This window comes from Mirounga angustirostris, unplaced genomic scaffold (assembly GCF_029215605.1).
Source record: "Mirounga angustirostris isolate CCGP_5_RB_7025 unplaced genomic scaffold, mMirAng1.0.hap1 SCAF_9, whole genome shotgun sequence".
NCBI classification, from domain to species: Eukaryota; Metazoa; Chordata; class Mammalia; order Carnivora; family Phocidae; genus Mirounga; species Mirounga angustirostris.
The window spans coordinates 48,384,496-48,401,142 of record NW_026991717.1 but is presented as its reverse complement, the minus strand read 5'-3'; the positions used below and the strand labels follow the sequence as shown (position 1 = coordinate 48,401,142).

The window sequence follows — 16,647 nt, the reverse complement described above, 5'->3', positions numbered from 1 at the left end:
CTATGTGTAGCAAACAGACTCTCAAGTGGCCTCAATGATTCCCACCCCCTGGTGTTCATGTCCTGCATGATTCCCTCCCTTTAGTGTAGGCAAGACATGTGACTTGCTTTTAACCAACAGAATACAGCAAAGGTAACAGGATATACATGATTTTGTGTACGGGACTACATTACATAAGATCATAAGGCCATTCTGCCAAGGATTTTCTCTATTGTGGGCTTTGAGCAAATAAGCCATGTGGGAAAGACCCACTTGGCAAAGCCAGAGATTCTCAGTCTGACAACTGTTAAGAAACTGAATGTTGCCAATTACCATGAGAACTTGGAAGCAGATACTTCTCCAGTCAAGCTTCAGATGAGACTGCAACCTCAGAGTCCACACCTTGAATGTAGCCTTTTGAGACCCCGAAGCAGAGGATCCAGCTAAGCCATGACCTGACTCCTGACCCATAGAAACTATGCGATAATATGTGTGGTTTTAAACCATTGTTTGTGGTAATACTGATACACAAAAATAATACACCATGGTTTATCAGTCATTCTTTCAAGTAAAAGTAGTCTTCTATTTTTAAAAAGTGGGTGGGTTAGGTCACATTTCAATCACACAAGTGCTTTTCCTCAAGATAACCATTAAACTTCAGACACAAAAGTGCTTTTGCATACTATCCACTTCATCACACAAAATATTTTTAAAAGACACATATTCAAAGGTAGAGATCTAACAAAATAACATGTAAATACTTCATCAAGGAAATCAAGTATGAATATATTTTACTGGGAGTGCATGGTGGGGATGAATACAAAAACTACTCATACTTGGTACCACTGTCTTGATTTATACTAAGGCACCAGCAGTTTACCCAATATTACTTTTGAATCACCAATGAATATGTCAACGTGGCGGAAAAGGCAAATAGTGTCTTTGTATTATTATGACATTAGTATTGACTCCCAAACCCATGAAAGAGTCTCAGGGGAACCCCAGGGGACTGAAGACTACACACTGAAAACTGCTGCACTAAGGCAATGGTTCCATTTTAAGTATATATTTATATATAACATATACATATATATGTATGTAAATACATATAAACTAGGGGTTAGTCTGGATTGAAATCCCAGATCTATCATTTTGCCAGCTGTGTGACCTTGAATGAATAATTTAACCTCTGTGAGCCTGAATTTCCTCAACTATAAAACAGGAATAATAGTAATAGTGCATACTTCACAGGGACAGTTAAGAATTAAATGATTAATTCATGTATAGCATTTAGAACAAAGCCTTACACATAAATATCAACTTAATAAATATTAACTATTACCATTAACTATTACCATTTGTTAAGAGTTTTTTAAACTAAATTATGAAGATACATTTTCAGAATAAAAATCTACGATGTCCTCTCAAAAGTTTTTCCAATTAAAAACCAAGAACAACTGACCCAATTTACAATCTTAAATAATTTTCCATTATGCAATATTCATTATGCTTTTATTCATGTTTTGTAACACAATTTTCAATACTTTACCTATTTAATTTAAGCATGTCACCTGATTTAGGAACCGGCTCCATGGTAGTTCCTGTAGTTATTACTCTGGGTACTGGCTAAGCTATCATAAAGATGGTGACATTTTCTGATGCTAATTATGCTTCTATTGAATGACTACCCATGACAATCCAGAATTTTAATTGGTATTGTTTATACTGATAAGTAATATCCAATGTATCCCTGAGCTGTGTAGTTTCAGAAACACTTACAGGTTTAGACAAAGGCTGAACAATAATAGAACTATCTGAAGATCTAGATTCAGGATGAAAATTTACTGGCGAGGCAGCCACTGGATTTGATGTTGGGTTCGTGTAGTGTTGACTTGTAGGCTTGAATGCAGCAGTAATACCTGTATTTAAAATTATATAATACATTAAATATATTTTTATATAACCAATGATGTCAAAATACTTCACTTTAAAAGTAAAATAGTAAAGCAATACCATACCTCGACTGAGTGCACCATTCTTTATTCCCCTTGAATATGAGCTGGGGTTTACTCTATTCAAAATATCTACAAAAAATTATATTTATTTTAAAATTCATTATTTGAATAAAATATATGTTAAGAAAATAGAAATCATGAATTGAAAACCATCAAACAGATTCCTGGAAAGAGTATATGAGTTGTCACTCAAAATACAGTTAATTTTAAACATATATATCTTTATCTACTAAAGATTACTAGCCTTGTTTTAATAGAATAAGAACAACCTAACTGTAACTCAAAATCCAAAAGCCAGAAGTAGAAGATTGGTAAATCTGACTACATGTAAGTCAAATTTTCTACAAAGCTTCTTTTATGGCAAAGAAATAGTTCACATAATTAGTAAAAATCTTCCAAAAATATATGTATATATAACCTATAATTAATGTATATATCTTTCTTTGAGTGATGACAGGGCTATATCCACTCAGGTTCCTATCACTCAAAACCAAACCCCTATCCAACCTCCATATCCCATTCACACCTTCCTTGGAAGTATCGTTATGAGGGATCTCACTGGATTATCTGCAGCATTAATTTTGAGTCCTGAAAGGGAAAAACTAGCAGAGATTGCAGACTAAAATTAACAGTTTATCAGAGTACCTTATAACTTAAGGGGTTTCAAATCTACCAGTATACCAGAAGTCAATCTGAGCCTGATAGAACTTTCAGGATCACTTTAAAGTCCCTGATTCTGGCATGCACGTGAACTTCTGCAACTTCTAGATTATTTGCTAGTCAAACTAAAATTGGGAAGAGTGGGGATTTGCCAAAAATCGCTGGTTACAAAAAGGTAAAAGCACAAACAAGTACAAACCTCATAAAAATTTCCTTTTTCCCTCATAGTAAAAAAGAACCAGATCCCATAAAATAACTCTATGAAGTACAGGGCCACACAATAGTAGGGTTGTTTTCTGACAATGGCAATGCAGTGCTCTATACCTAAGCATTACCTATGTCTCATAGAACAAAAACCTGCTCAAACAACTTGACACCATTTTCACTCAGAAATTCAAGATTATTACTCAAACCATCAAAGAACTATTGGCCAAAGTACTTTTTAGTGGCTGTATTCTACAAAACACAAGTTTTTACCCTCCTTTCTAGCAGTTCTATACAAACACTTAACCCATATTCCATATATTAAAATGTTTTATGGCTTACACAAAAACAACAATAAATTCATTTAAATTCTGCATAAGAGTCCAGAAAATAATTTTTACTGGGGTCAGTCTCCGTTTTGATAGAATTATTTTAAAACTAATATGCACTGTTCTAGTTGAATACTGTTAACATCTTCTACTTGGTATAATTCAATTTGATCTTAACTTATTTTTTTCAATAAGATAATATGAATAACTATTTTATAATATGGTAATATTCCATTATAAAATGATCGCAACGACTAGAAATAGTAATTAAGAGAATATATAATCATGTTCCACTATCATCAAAAAGCATGCCATCATGCCTAGTTCAATTTATAATCAAAGTGGCACTCCATTTAGAACCTAAGAGATTACCAATCTGCCACAGGAAATGGTATTGAGAATTTAATTTAAGTGATCCTCCCTCTGATAAAACTGAATAAAAATGCCATTCCAAGTTCAGAGGAAAAAGAAGAAAGAACCAAGCTTTCAGAAGATTTAAATGTAGTGTCTTAATCATACTTTTAAGCACTGCCTTGATAAGAAAACTCTATTATGCTGGTCATATTCTTTGGTAAATTCACCTGGTTTAAACAAGCAAACAAATAAACATGTACCTGCAATTGGAAATTATCTATTTTCTCTTTCTGCCCTAACATTTGTATGTTATTTCTCTGTACTTTTTTACATTTTTGAGTGGACATTTTAATAAGTGTCATTGGTCTTTGCTTTGTAGCATTCTAACAACATCAAATCCAACTACTCTAACTAAAATCTAATAATCCACAAAGGTACCAAAATATTCTGCTAGAAAGCCATAAAAAAGATTTAAGTATTAACTAATTGCTACATCATCCAAGTACATGGCTGTAGACAGTGTTCTTCTATTTGATAAATATAAATGAGAGCTGGTAGAAGATGAATGTGGTCAGAAGCTGCAGCCCCTGTTGGCACACAGGTTAGAGACTGCAATTATTCTCTGCCTATATATTTTGTAGCAATGTATGATGACATTGTAGTTGCCTGAATGTGAGAACCCCTGTCTGAGACTGAAACTTATTTAGTATACTATGACATTTGAAGAAAAGTATTCGAACCTCTTCCAGTTCTCTAATTCTGGGTTTAAGTGGAGGGAAAAAAAAGATAAACAGATAAACAGGTTACTTGGCTCCACTAAAAATTAGGATTTCCAATTTCAAAAGACCTCCCATGTTACCAGCTAATCTTAGACTATTCTTTTCCTCACATCTGATATTTTAACCTTTTATTTCCCTCCTCAAGTCCTCAATCATGTCCTCACCCTGATTCTATAATTCTCACTCACCTCTCACCAAATCTTTCATCTCTAACTCCTTACAGAGGAACAAGGACATGAGTACCTTATAAGGCAGTTCACAAGTTTTTCCATTAGAAACAGTATTTCATAAAAATTGGCTCCACTAAAAGTAAATGCTTACTTGAAATTGCTGGTTTTGAACTTGTTATCTCTCCAACAAAGATTGGCTCATCATCATCATCATCCTCAACCTCTTTTACTTTCTTCTGCCATGGTTCTAACTCTTCTTCTTCACATTCCATAAAGAGTTCTGCCATTTTTGAATTATCTAATTTTCAAAAGGAGAGAAGCAAACCTTATTTTCAAAAAAAAAAAAGTAAATACATTTTTTAAAAATTCACAGTATATTTAAGATCTATTTTAATAGCCCTAACAGCAATTTGTGACTTGATATTTGTAGTTAGTTCATGGCAGCAACAGTGAGAAACTCAGAGCTCATTCTCTAAGACATAAACTAATGAATTTAGATAAATAGATAATGGTTGACAGTAGTCATTTACATGAAACAGTCAAAATGAATTCCAGTCATATGCCTGGAGTATAATTTTATCTACAAAAAGGATTGCACCTAACCATTATCTTGGGGGAAAAAGTATTAACAAAGGGGAGATAAACTAAGAAGAAGAGGTAACTCACAGGAGATATACTAGAAAAACTGAACCAAATTCAGGCATTCCAGGCACAAAGCAGGGATAAGGCGCTGGACTAAAATAAGGGAACAAATTGAGACTTACTCTATTCAGGGCAAATTAGACATTTCTTACCTAAAGAAACAGATCAAAAAACGTGGAATAAATATGAACATACACCACCCTAGAAGTTCTGACCAAGCACAGAGCTCCTAGGTAGAATTTTAGTACCTCACTCTTAAATATTAATGGACAATCAAAAAGTACCAGAAATTTCAGGAAAACCTCCAGTCTTTTAGACCAAATCAATAAAAAGATAAAGAATTCTAAGGAAAAGAGATAATGCAGAGAGCGAGAAAAATATTAGAGAAAATATAATTAGCATCTTTAGAGATATTAGATAAGAATTTTATAAAAATATTCAGGAAAAAAATCAGATTAAAAATATCATAGCCAAAATTTTTTAATTCAGTTTTTTTAAAAAATCATAATGTCCCCAGAGGTGGAGCTAAGAGAAAAAGAGAAAAATACACACACACACACACACACACACACTAAATAGAGAAGAAAACACAAGGTTGTCAGAGAAAATCAATTTCAAAGTACAACATTCACCTAATAAAATTTACAGAAAGAGAACAGAGAAAAAGCAGGGAGTAGGTTATCTGAGAAATAATACAGAAAAATTTCCTAGATTGGAAAACGTAAATCTCCGGGTTGTAAGGCCTCACTAGGTACACAGCACAATGATCAAGAAAAAAGTTATATCAAGACACATCATCATGAAATTTCAGAACAAAAGAGATAAAGAGAATATCTAAGATCTATGGGGCGGGTGGGGATTGGGGTGGGTGGAAAGAACCGTTCATACTCAAAAGGTCAATAAGAATAAGAACTATATTATAATACTTTAGTAGAAGACAGTAAGTAATAATTCAGTAATTTCTAACCAATATTATTTTTCAATCTAGAATTCTTTACCCAAACTTTTCATCAAGTGTGAAAATAAAGAAGAGCAACATCACACAAGATTTACTTCCCACGTAACCCTTCTCAGGAAGTTACTACAGAATCCATAAAAATATGAGACTTAACCAAGATAGAAGACACAGCATGTAGAAAACACGGTATTCAATACAAAGTCCCAGGACAATGGTTTTCAGCAGACCCAGAAAACAACCAGTCCAGACTAGATTGGAATAGTACTTCAGGAGGAAATGTCTCTGGGACACCAAAGAAAAGATGATTAAAATGTAAATTTTTAGACTACCTGACAAGTTCTACTGTGTAGAAAGCTGAATTGAGAGGCTACTGAAGAGTATGGGAAGGCGTGCCTATAGATTTTTATACAACTTAGCAAATGAAAATACATGAAAAGCATTAATAGCTAGATACATGAGAAAGAAAGAAAGAAAGGAAGAAAGGAAGGAAGGAGGGAGGGAAGGAAGAGTAAATGTATGTATTCTATGTATAATAGCATATTAAAAGCATATTACCATGCTCATCAGTGAACAGCATTTATTATAGTCATCATAATAAAACATCAACTATGGATTAAACCAAATATTGAGATAATAATTATACTAGGAGATACTTGGAGGAAAGGAAGGGCTAGCTCTAAGAAAGCAAAAATTCTCATGACAGATTATTAGAAAGTGGTTAAAACTGATTATGCAACAGACAGCACAACATATATGCACATATGAACATAAGCACTCTTCAAGAAACTGGTTAAGCTATTTAAAGTCTTTTCAGATGGTCTGACTCTTTAAACTATGTGCATATATTCCTTTAAGTGGAAATGGAGAAAAAAGAGAAGGTGAAGGGAGAAGGTGAAGAGAAACAGTACTGAGGACCTAAAGTAATAAGAGTGGAGATGGACATAAGTGGATATAACTAAATATATGGAATGAGATGGGGGGTGGTCTACCAAAAAAAACCCCAACAAACAAAAAACAACAACAAAAAAACGCTCCAGGGTTCTGGCTTTGACAATATCTTTCATTTATCATTTAAATATAGTCATTTCTAAGGGTAATTTTTTATTATATTAGAGTAATGCCACTTCTACTTTTGACTCAAAATTAGGACAATGTTCTACCACCTCTTAAAAGATACTAACTAAAACAATGCTTTGGGGATGGCATACCATGGATGGTATGGGAATGGAAATACCACATCAAATTAAGAACCATTTTTCTATAAATTTTTAAATTTTTTCCTTTCTATAAAAGTGTGTCACAAATTATTTCCCGTCTTAACATTATTTAAATGTTAATAGTCCACCTACCAAAACAAAAAAGGCCTTCCCATTTTCCCAAATGTCATGAACATCATGAACTGATCCCTTTCTTTTCTATACTATACTGTTTCATTAATTATATAGAATTCTTCAAGTCAAATGATTAAAAATATTATATGTCCCAAGACCAAACTGAGCTCTTTGAGTTTATTTCCTCCTACACGCTAGATAGGCAGTAGGTACACAGTACATAATAATTTATGGACTAGGAAACTAAGCAGTCAGGCAATGCCTAATTTTTAAAAATTAGGGAAACTCATTGTATATGGATAATAAAAGTTTCCAATCAGTTTGTGTTATGGGCTGAACTGTGTTTTTCCAATATTCATATGTTAAAGTCCTCACCATCAGTACCTCACAATATTACTGTATTTGGAGACAGGGTCTTTAAAGAGGTGATGGGGCGCCTGGGTGGCTCAGTTGGTTGAGTGACTGCCTTCGGCTCAGGTCATGATCCTGGAGCCCGGGATCGAGTCCCACATCAGGCTCCCTGCTCAGCAGGGAGTCTGCTTCTCCCTCTGACCCTCCTCCCTCTCATGCTCTCTGTCTCTCATTGTCTCTCTCGCAAATAAATAAAATCTTAAAAAAAAAAAAATAAAGAGGTGATGAAGTTAAAATGAAGTTACTAGCGTGGGCGCTAATTCAAAATGACTGGTGCCCTTAAAAGAGGAGATCAGGACATGGATACATGATTGGAGGTAAGACCACCTAAAGACATAGGAAGCATATGGGCATCTATAAGCCAAGGAGAGAGGCCTGGTACAGATCCTTCCTTCATGGCCCTCAAAAGGAATCAAGTCTTTGAGTTGATTCTTATGAGACCAACACTTTGATCTCATACTTCTAGCCCCCAGAACCATGAGAAATTCTGAAGTAAATTTCTGTTGTTTAAGCTATCCAGTCTATGGTTCTTGGTTATATAAGCCCTAGCAAACAATACAGAAGACAAAGGTCTTCCTCATTCTTCTTAAGAGGGCACTGCCATTGTCAATACACCCAGGATAGATTGTTAAGAAAAAAAAATTTAAAGACATATAACAGCTTTATGTATTTTAGAAATAATTATTTTTTGTCTATGCATAAAAGAAACATAGGTAATTGTGTACACCAAACTAAGTTATCACTGGGCATAAGAAGAAAAAAAGCTTCATTTCTACTTTACTCACTTCTTAATTTATATTATTTGTTATGTGAGCATTTGTTACTCTAACAACTTTAAGTTCTTCTGTCTGTAAGAAAATGTGCCTACCTCTCCTCCTTTATACTGAAGCAAATTTATCAGTTCAAAAGCCACGTATACCAGTAGCAGTTGTGGCAGCAAAACTTACTTTTTGGCTGAAAAGGGTTGTCGCCCATCAAGTTGCAGAGTTGACTTTCTGTAAATTGTCACCTAAGTACTGACACATGATATCAGTCAATTTTATGAGTCACTTTAAGTAATGCCAAATATTGAAACATGAAACTCGGGGTTCAGAAATTCTTGGATCTAATTTTGATCTTGAAACTCACCATGTGACTCCAGACAAAAGAGCAATTTATATCTCAGTTTTCCTTCCTATAAAATAAAGATACCTAGTATTAGAGTGGATCTCATTAAATTAAATGTACATATACTTAATCTTTTTTCCTATGAAAAGTTCAATTTTTAAGTTTGATATGTCTGACATACACTTGCAACTCACTTTATATAATTGGTTCATTCTTGAACGAACCTAAATTTAGTAAATAAAATGGTGATTCTATTAAGCACTTACTACTTGAAGAAGTCTGAATTATTAACCTACAAATAATTTCTTAAAGTTATCCTTTTATAAAAATGAGTAATCACTTCACGATGTATTGTTTTAGTAAGTCTGAATTTTCAAATACAAAGGGATATACTAATCTTTAACTGTAACCTATTCACATTTCATATATAAATGTAATTATTTCCACAAGAAAACATAACTTTATTTTTTAATATTTAATTCATTCATTCATTCATTTATTTTTAAATCAGAAAGAGAGAGTGAGCACAAGCAGGAGTGGCAGGCAGAGGGAGAAGAAGGCTCCCCGCTGAGCAAGGAGCCCGATGTGGGACTCGATCCCAGGACCCCGGGATCATGACCTGAGCCGCAGGGAGCTGCTTAACCGGCTAAGCCGCCCAGGCATCCCAAGAAAACATAACTTTAAACAAATTTTAGTTTAGGGGCGCCTGGGTGGCTCAGTCATTAAGCGTCTGCCTTCGGCTCACGTCATGATCCCGGGGTCCTGGGATCAAGCCCCGCATTGGGCTCCATGCTCAGTGGGGAACCTGCTTCTCCCTCTCCCACTCCCCCTGCTTGTGTTCCCTCTCTCGCTGTCTCTGTCAAACAAATAAATAAAATCTTAAAAATAAATAAATAAAAATAAATTTTAGTTTATATATTTCTGATTTTTTATCAAAGACCTTAAAAAGGAAAGAAAAGTAATTGGACATATTTCATCACAGATTAATTCATTCATAAATAACTACTCTTTCGGTGCCTGGCTGGCTCAGTCAGAAAAGCATATGACTCTTGTTCTCAGGTCGTGGGTTTGAGGCCCAGGTTGGGTGCAGAGATTACTAAAAAATATAAAAATAATAACTACTCATTGCCTTCTGAATGCAAGATGATGTGCTAAGTTCTAGGGAAAAAAAAAATGAGTAAGTCATAGTCCTTGCCTTCAGAAATTTATAATCTAGTATATCTATATTTCTTTGGGATTGAAAAATGATTGCTATTAGAATAAAAATTATCAAAAAGAAATTTTCATTTATTTAAAACAAGAATTATTCTGGATTCCCACACACACAACAGCATAAATTTTAAAAAATTTACAAATTTTAAAATAAGTTTTAGTTATAAAGCAAAAAAAGATAAAAACTAGACAGCAGACACCTAAAATACTAAAATGCACACTAATTCAATCTTTGTATTTCTCCTTATCCTCAGGCTGACACAAGCAAATTTTCTTGCTTTTTAGGTTCCAATTTATTTGGACTGCATTAATCCACAGGGAAAAATAACTATTATTTTAACTTCAGAAGTTACTGTTATAAATGTTTTAACTACTATCACAAGAGACTCTAATGAATCTTTTTTTTAAAGATTCATTTATTTATTTGAGAGGGAGAACACAAGCGGAGGGAGGTGCAGAAAAGGAGAGAGAATCCTCAAGCAGACACCCTGCTGAGTGCAGAGCCCCACATGGGACTCAATCCCATGACCCCAGATCATGACCTGAGCCAAAATCAAAAGTTGGATGCTTAACCTACTGAGCCACCCATGCACCAAGACTCTACTGAATCTTGTGTTTAACTGAATTCACCAAGTTCTGAAGTCTATTTAAATCTCATTAACTCGGGGTGCCTGGGTGGCTCAGTCGTCAAGCATCTGCCTTCGGTTCAGGTCATGATCCCGGGGTCCTGGGATTGAGCCCCGCATCGGGCTCCCTGCTCGGCGGGAGGCCTGCTTCTCCCTCTTCCACCCCCTCTGCTTGTGTTCCCTCTCTCACTGTGTCTCTGTCAAATAAATAAATAAATAAATAAATCTTTAATAAATAAATAAATCTCATTAACTCAATTATTTGAATAGTTGTAGCTTATCTCTAAACTAATATCAGTGTTATGACTTTGTCAAGGAGATAAATACATGACAATTTTTGCTCATGTTAAGGACCTACTTGTTACCAAGAATACAGAATATTTTTCAAGAGCCACAATTACACAGCTTATGAGACTCATATGTAATATTTTTTTATTTGAATAGTTATTGGGTTATAATAATGGTTATACTGAATATTAAATAGTTGACATATATATAATATTTTTTGCTAAGTGATCATATAAATATCTCTTACCAAAACTCTGAAATTAGTATTCAATTTACAAATATTCAATTAATGAATGACTTATCTATATGAACAGACATCTACTGCCTATTATGATAGAGATGAGTTTAAGATAACCTACTTCAAAAGCTTAAGGACCACAGTAACCTACTTAGAAACCTCAACTGATACAGTCTCAAACACACTATAAAGCTGGAAATCCTCAGATGTAATTAGAACCATAATTTCAGCCAAAAGCTGCACTATGTAATATAGTAGCCATTAGCCACATGAGACTATTTACGTTTAAATTAATTAAAATTAAATAAAATTAAAATTCAGTTCCTCAGTTTTACTAGCCACATTTCAAATGCTCAAAGCCACATGTGACTGGTGGCTACTGTATTGGACAGAACAGCTACAGAACATTTCTACTGGACAACACTGGACTAAAGAATCACTGCCATATTTTGTTCTGGTTATTAAACACTTTCATGGATTCCTTTGGCATCTCTGCCACTGAAGCATGCCAAAATTACCACCATAAAAACCTCTCCGGTCACCACTTCAGAATTTTGGTGGAAAGGCACAGATTCTATGAAGGATTAAATCAGCTGCCACTGAAGTGGAATATCCAGCAAAGATATGCAGTGAGGATCTCAAAGTTCCAAAACGTTCTAATAGCTTCTACAGCTCACACTGAGCCCCAAAATGGCCAGAAAAAGAGAACACTCAATTTCAGCTACTGACTCATTTCATGACCATGTTTAATACACTTGTTTCTATGAAGAAAAACATGAAATCCAATTAACTGACTAATCAAAGACTTTTTAGAAAATAATTCTTTCACTGTTGGAGACTGCTCATATAAATAATTTTAATTCCTATCTTACTATTTTTTGTTTCAGCTTTTATATATCTAAAATTAAACAATATCTTAAATAATTTTTATACAGAAATTTTAAAAATCGATGGAAATGTAGGTCTAAATTTTTAATTGCTTGAAAAATTTACTTTTATCCATTGAGAGGTCTCACCCAATACAGTATCACTGTGTTAAATAAAGGTAATGCATTTGATCTGGTACATAAGCACACAGTATGGCACAGGTGTGCTATGTACTAGATATAGTTCTATTTACTTTCTGATAAAGATTAAGCAATTTCACAAACCATAACTGTAGAGTCTGCACATAAAAAAAGAAGAGCATTAGGCTAGAAGCCAGAAGAACCAAGTCATAGCCCCAGCACTGCTACAACATTCAATCAAATCACGTTACAATTCTGGGTCTCAGCTCTTAGGTCAACTAATAATCTCTACCGCTTAATTTAGCTCTATACTGTATACTTTAAACATTTATTAATAATAAACAGTAAAACATGGTGAAGAATGAATGCCACATTCAAATTCTGATTCAACCATTTATTATCTGGATGACCTTGGGAAAGTTAATCTCTGTGCCTTGCTTTACTATATGTAACTTATTTCATAAAGTTATAGTGAAGATTAAATTAGATAACAAACATAAAGCACAGAGCTCAGTGCCTGAGACACAGAAATCATCCAATAAATCTCAACAATTTTTAACTCTGTGCTTAATACCATTTTCAAGAACTCTAAGAACAGTTCACAATTTTGTTACTATACTAGAATTTACAAGCTATCAGATGAGCATTTAGAAATTATTTTGTTTTTTAAGATCTTCATTACAGTAGTATTTCACATGATGAAATGTTGGCTTTGTAAGTATACCTTCTAGAATGTAGCTGTCAAATCTATCCTACCATATTTTCATCTTTTTAAGAAGCATTTATAAACTAGTGAAAACACATAAAAAATTTTAAACCTTCATATAAACACACATACCTACAATTTATCAATACTGTTAAATTATATACTACTAGTCTCATAGAATAAAACAAGTAATTCAAAAATACCAACATACAAAAATTAGCATTTGGATAAAGTGCCTTATACCATTTCCATAAAAAAAAAAACATTCATTTTACATGCATCACTGTATTTTAATTTCTAAAAAAAATCCTTATTTTTATTTATTTTTTTTTTTAAGTTTTTATTTATTTGACAGAGAGAGAACACAAGTAGGCAGAGTGGCAAGCAGAGGGAGAGGGAGTAGGAGGCTCTCCGCTGAGCAGGGAGCCTGACACGGGGCTCGATCCCAGGACCCTGGGATCACGACCTGAGCCGAACGAAGGCAGCTACTTAACCGACTAAGCCACCTAGGTGGCCCTAAAAAAATCCTTTTTAAAACTGAGTAAGCCGGGGCGCCTGGGTGGCTCAGTCGTTGGGCGTCTGACTTCTGCTCAGGTCATGATCCCAGGGTCCTGGGAATAAGTCCCACATCAAGCTCCCTGCTCAGCGGGAAGCCTGGTTCTCCCTCTCCCCCTCCCCCTGCTTGTGTTCCCTCGCTGTGTCTCTCTCTGTCAAATAAATAAATAAAACCTTAAAAAAAAAACCAAAAACTGAGTAAGCAGCAAGTAAAATAAAAAAAATTTGAGGAATATGGTGAATGGTTAAATTCTCCATCTCCCCAGACCCCAAAAGTTATTCAATGAAATAATCTGAGAAACTGTATTAAAAAGTTAATCTCTGCTTTTTTTCTTTTTTCTTTTTTTTTTTTTTTTATTCATGAAAGTCAGAGAGAGAGAGAGAGGCAGAGGCAGAGGGAGAGAAGCAGGCTCCCCGCCCAGCAGGGAGCCCGATGCGGGACTCGATCCCAGGACCCCGGGATCATGGCCTGAGCCGAAGGCAGACGCTTAACCATCTGAACCACCCAGGCGCCCCTCTGCTTTTTTCTCATCATAAAAATGTTTAATTGGGGGCTTGCATTCCTAACCAAGAAATTAGCAACAACAAAAACCAGATTAACATAAAAAGGAAAATACAAAACCAAAATTAATAGAATCATCTTAAATACTGAAAATTTTTATTCAAAATAAGGATAGCATATACAAATAATGTTCAACTAACTCATAAATTTTGTCTAAGATTAACAAGCTAGCTGTAACCTTTAACAATTTTACTTATTTACTTAGAAGAGTTTTTCAGTGGAATGATTTGGATGACACAGGGTCATCAAAACACTCATTTTTTTCCTCTCACAAATTTCACAAGAAATCAGGTATTCAAATCATTCCACTGTCTTTAAAGCTTTGGTTTATGTTCTATTTCATTTTATAAACAATTCTTCAGTCTTTGCGACTAATGGCATACCAAAATGGAGGTCTATAATTTTAGAATTCTAAACCCAAATGAATAGAGCTTTAAGGAGTCAAAGTGGGTTGTTAACTATGAGTAACAATTTAATATTTCCAACCCCGGTTCTGTGATCTCTCAAGAATTTCCAACGATCTCAAGGTGATACTAGAAAATTCATTTTAATGTTCATTATCTTAAAAACATACACAGTCTTCTGAGAACAGAGATTCATTTTAAAAATTCCACTTTTATATCACCTTAATATCCATCACCTATTGATTCTACCATGGAAATTAACTGTAACAGGGTTAGAAAAACAGAGAATGATGATGTGCACCTTGGCATATAAATCACACAAATACAAACCTTAAAGCATAAGCAATAAACCCTATATAACTGAAAAAGACCCACAACTGTTTCATAAAATTCAGATGTTTAAACATGAAATTTTATAAAGAAATTAGCTTATTAAATTTATTTACAAACATTAAGCAGATGAAACCAAATTTCAAATCAGTACTTCCCACTTTTATGCCTCTTATTTTTTAAAATGCTTTATTGTTAGAAAACTCAGTACCTATCTTTTTTTAGAATCAGTCCAGTTAATCGGTTACTGTTACAAACTACAGACTTATTCTTGAAGAGGGCACATTTCAACCACAAAATGTACAATTAGAAACAGATGATCACTTAGCAGCTAAATACTATAGGCAAAATACTGGGGGATCATAGAAACTTTAGAAGATACCTCATCAAATCTTAACCAATTTCTGAAAGATTCTAATTTTTATTTTAAACAGAATACTGTGTCACTCCAAGAATAGGAGAAAAGGTCCCCCTAAGAGGAGACTACAGATATACAGTATTATTTTTTAAATGAACCAAACATTTCAAATGTCATTTTAAAAAAAGATCGTACATGCAGGAATCTTAACAGTGAACAGGCAAAAGAAAGAAAGAGGGAACAGATTGGAACTCAGCCTTGATTGGAGTTAATAGGAAAAAGGACAGGACAGGAAAGGAAAGAAAGGAAGCATTCCATGAAGAAAGAACAGCATGTGCAAAAGATCTATGTCACAGGAAATATGAGAAACTGAAAGAAAAAAAAACTAGTGTGAGTGGAAAAGAAAAGCAAGGGGGTATATGGTAGGAGATAAGACAGAAGTCAAACAACACAGCACCCCAGAGATCATGTTAGGAATTTTTCCCTTAACCTAAGAGCAATGGAAAGCCAATGAGGGGATTTTCAACAAGAACTGATATGATCAGATTCGTGATACGGTGTCAAAAATAACAGAATTTGAGTCTAAAACCAAAGAGACAGTGGTTTTATTCTATTCTGTCTTAATTGATCCCCACTTGGCATACTGTGTATTGGCTATGATTCTTTCAATTATAAGTAACAGAAAACCCAACTCAAACTGGCTTAAGCAAAAGAGAATTCCTTGGCTCATTTACAGAACTAAATACAGGTACAATTTAAACAATGATATGTAAATCTAGTTTTTCTATCTCCATTCCTGGGTTTCACTTTCTCTATGTTGTTTCTACCCTCAGAAGAGGCTCCCCACTGTGAATGACTATACCAGCTCCAACTTAACACTTTCCAAGATTCAAGTCTAAGACACTAATAAGAGGACAAGCTCTGGTTGGAGTTGACTGGCTTGGCTTAAGTCATATGCCCTTCCCAAATCCAATCATTATTGCTAAGGACTTGTAATAGGTTTAGTCCTACATCACCTGCTCCCCCTGGTACCAGAGATAGAGACCCAACCAACCAGCCAACCAACCAACCAAAAACAAACAAAAAAACCAGTAAGATAAAGATTTTCCCAAAGGAAAATCAAGGTATCTGTTACCAAAGTAGGAGGGAAGATGCCATGTAGCAAAACAGATTTCTATTATAATGAATTAGATTTAGAGTTCTGTCTAGGTTAAAAGACTAAAGATATTTAACCTAGGAAACATGAGACTGTGGGGTAGAGGTGGTAGAAGTAAAAGCTATTTACAGATATTTTTAAGTTTGTCATGAGAAAGAAGAAAAGAGGATAACTTATTCTTTGTGGTTCAAGTGATAATAACAATAACAATATTAGTAATATTTACTTGTTTTGAGTAAACTAGAGAACTTCATTCCTCGTGTTGA

The 16,647-nt window shown here is 34.3% G+C and overlaps 1 protein-coding gene across 16 annotated transcripts in view; it reads right to left on the bottom strand.

Moving 5' to 3' along the window:
* The window catches only part of ZNF280D (zinc finger protein 280D), a 303,349-nt gene that overhangs the window by 101,452 nt on the left and 185,250 nt on the right, over positions 1 to 16,647 (bottom strand). For 6 of the 16 annotated variants that reach the window (XR_010405014.1, XM_054513531.2, XM_064570430.1 and 3 more), the window contains 5 exons: positions 8,961 to 9,006; positions 8,780 to 8,848; positions 4,642 to 4,788; positions 1,998 to 2,063; positions 1,759 to 1,898 (listed from right to left, as the gene is read on the bottom strand). Coding sequence is in view for 15 of the 16 variants with exons in the window: in XM_054513531.2 (XP_054369506.1) it covers positions 1,759 to 1,898; positions 1,998 to 2,063; positions 4,642 to 4,788; positions 8,780 to 8,807 (381 nt within the window). In the remaining variant the exon portion in view is untranslated. Of the gene's footprint in view, positions 1 to 1,758; positions 1,899 to 1,997; positions 2,064 to 4,641; positions 4,789 to 8,779; positions 9,007 to 16,647 lie in introns of all 16 variants that reach the window. The other 10 variants (XM_045900008.3, XM_045900007.3, XM_064570427.1 and 7 more) reach the window with 4 other exon arrangements.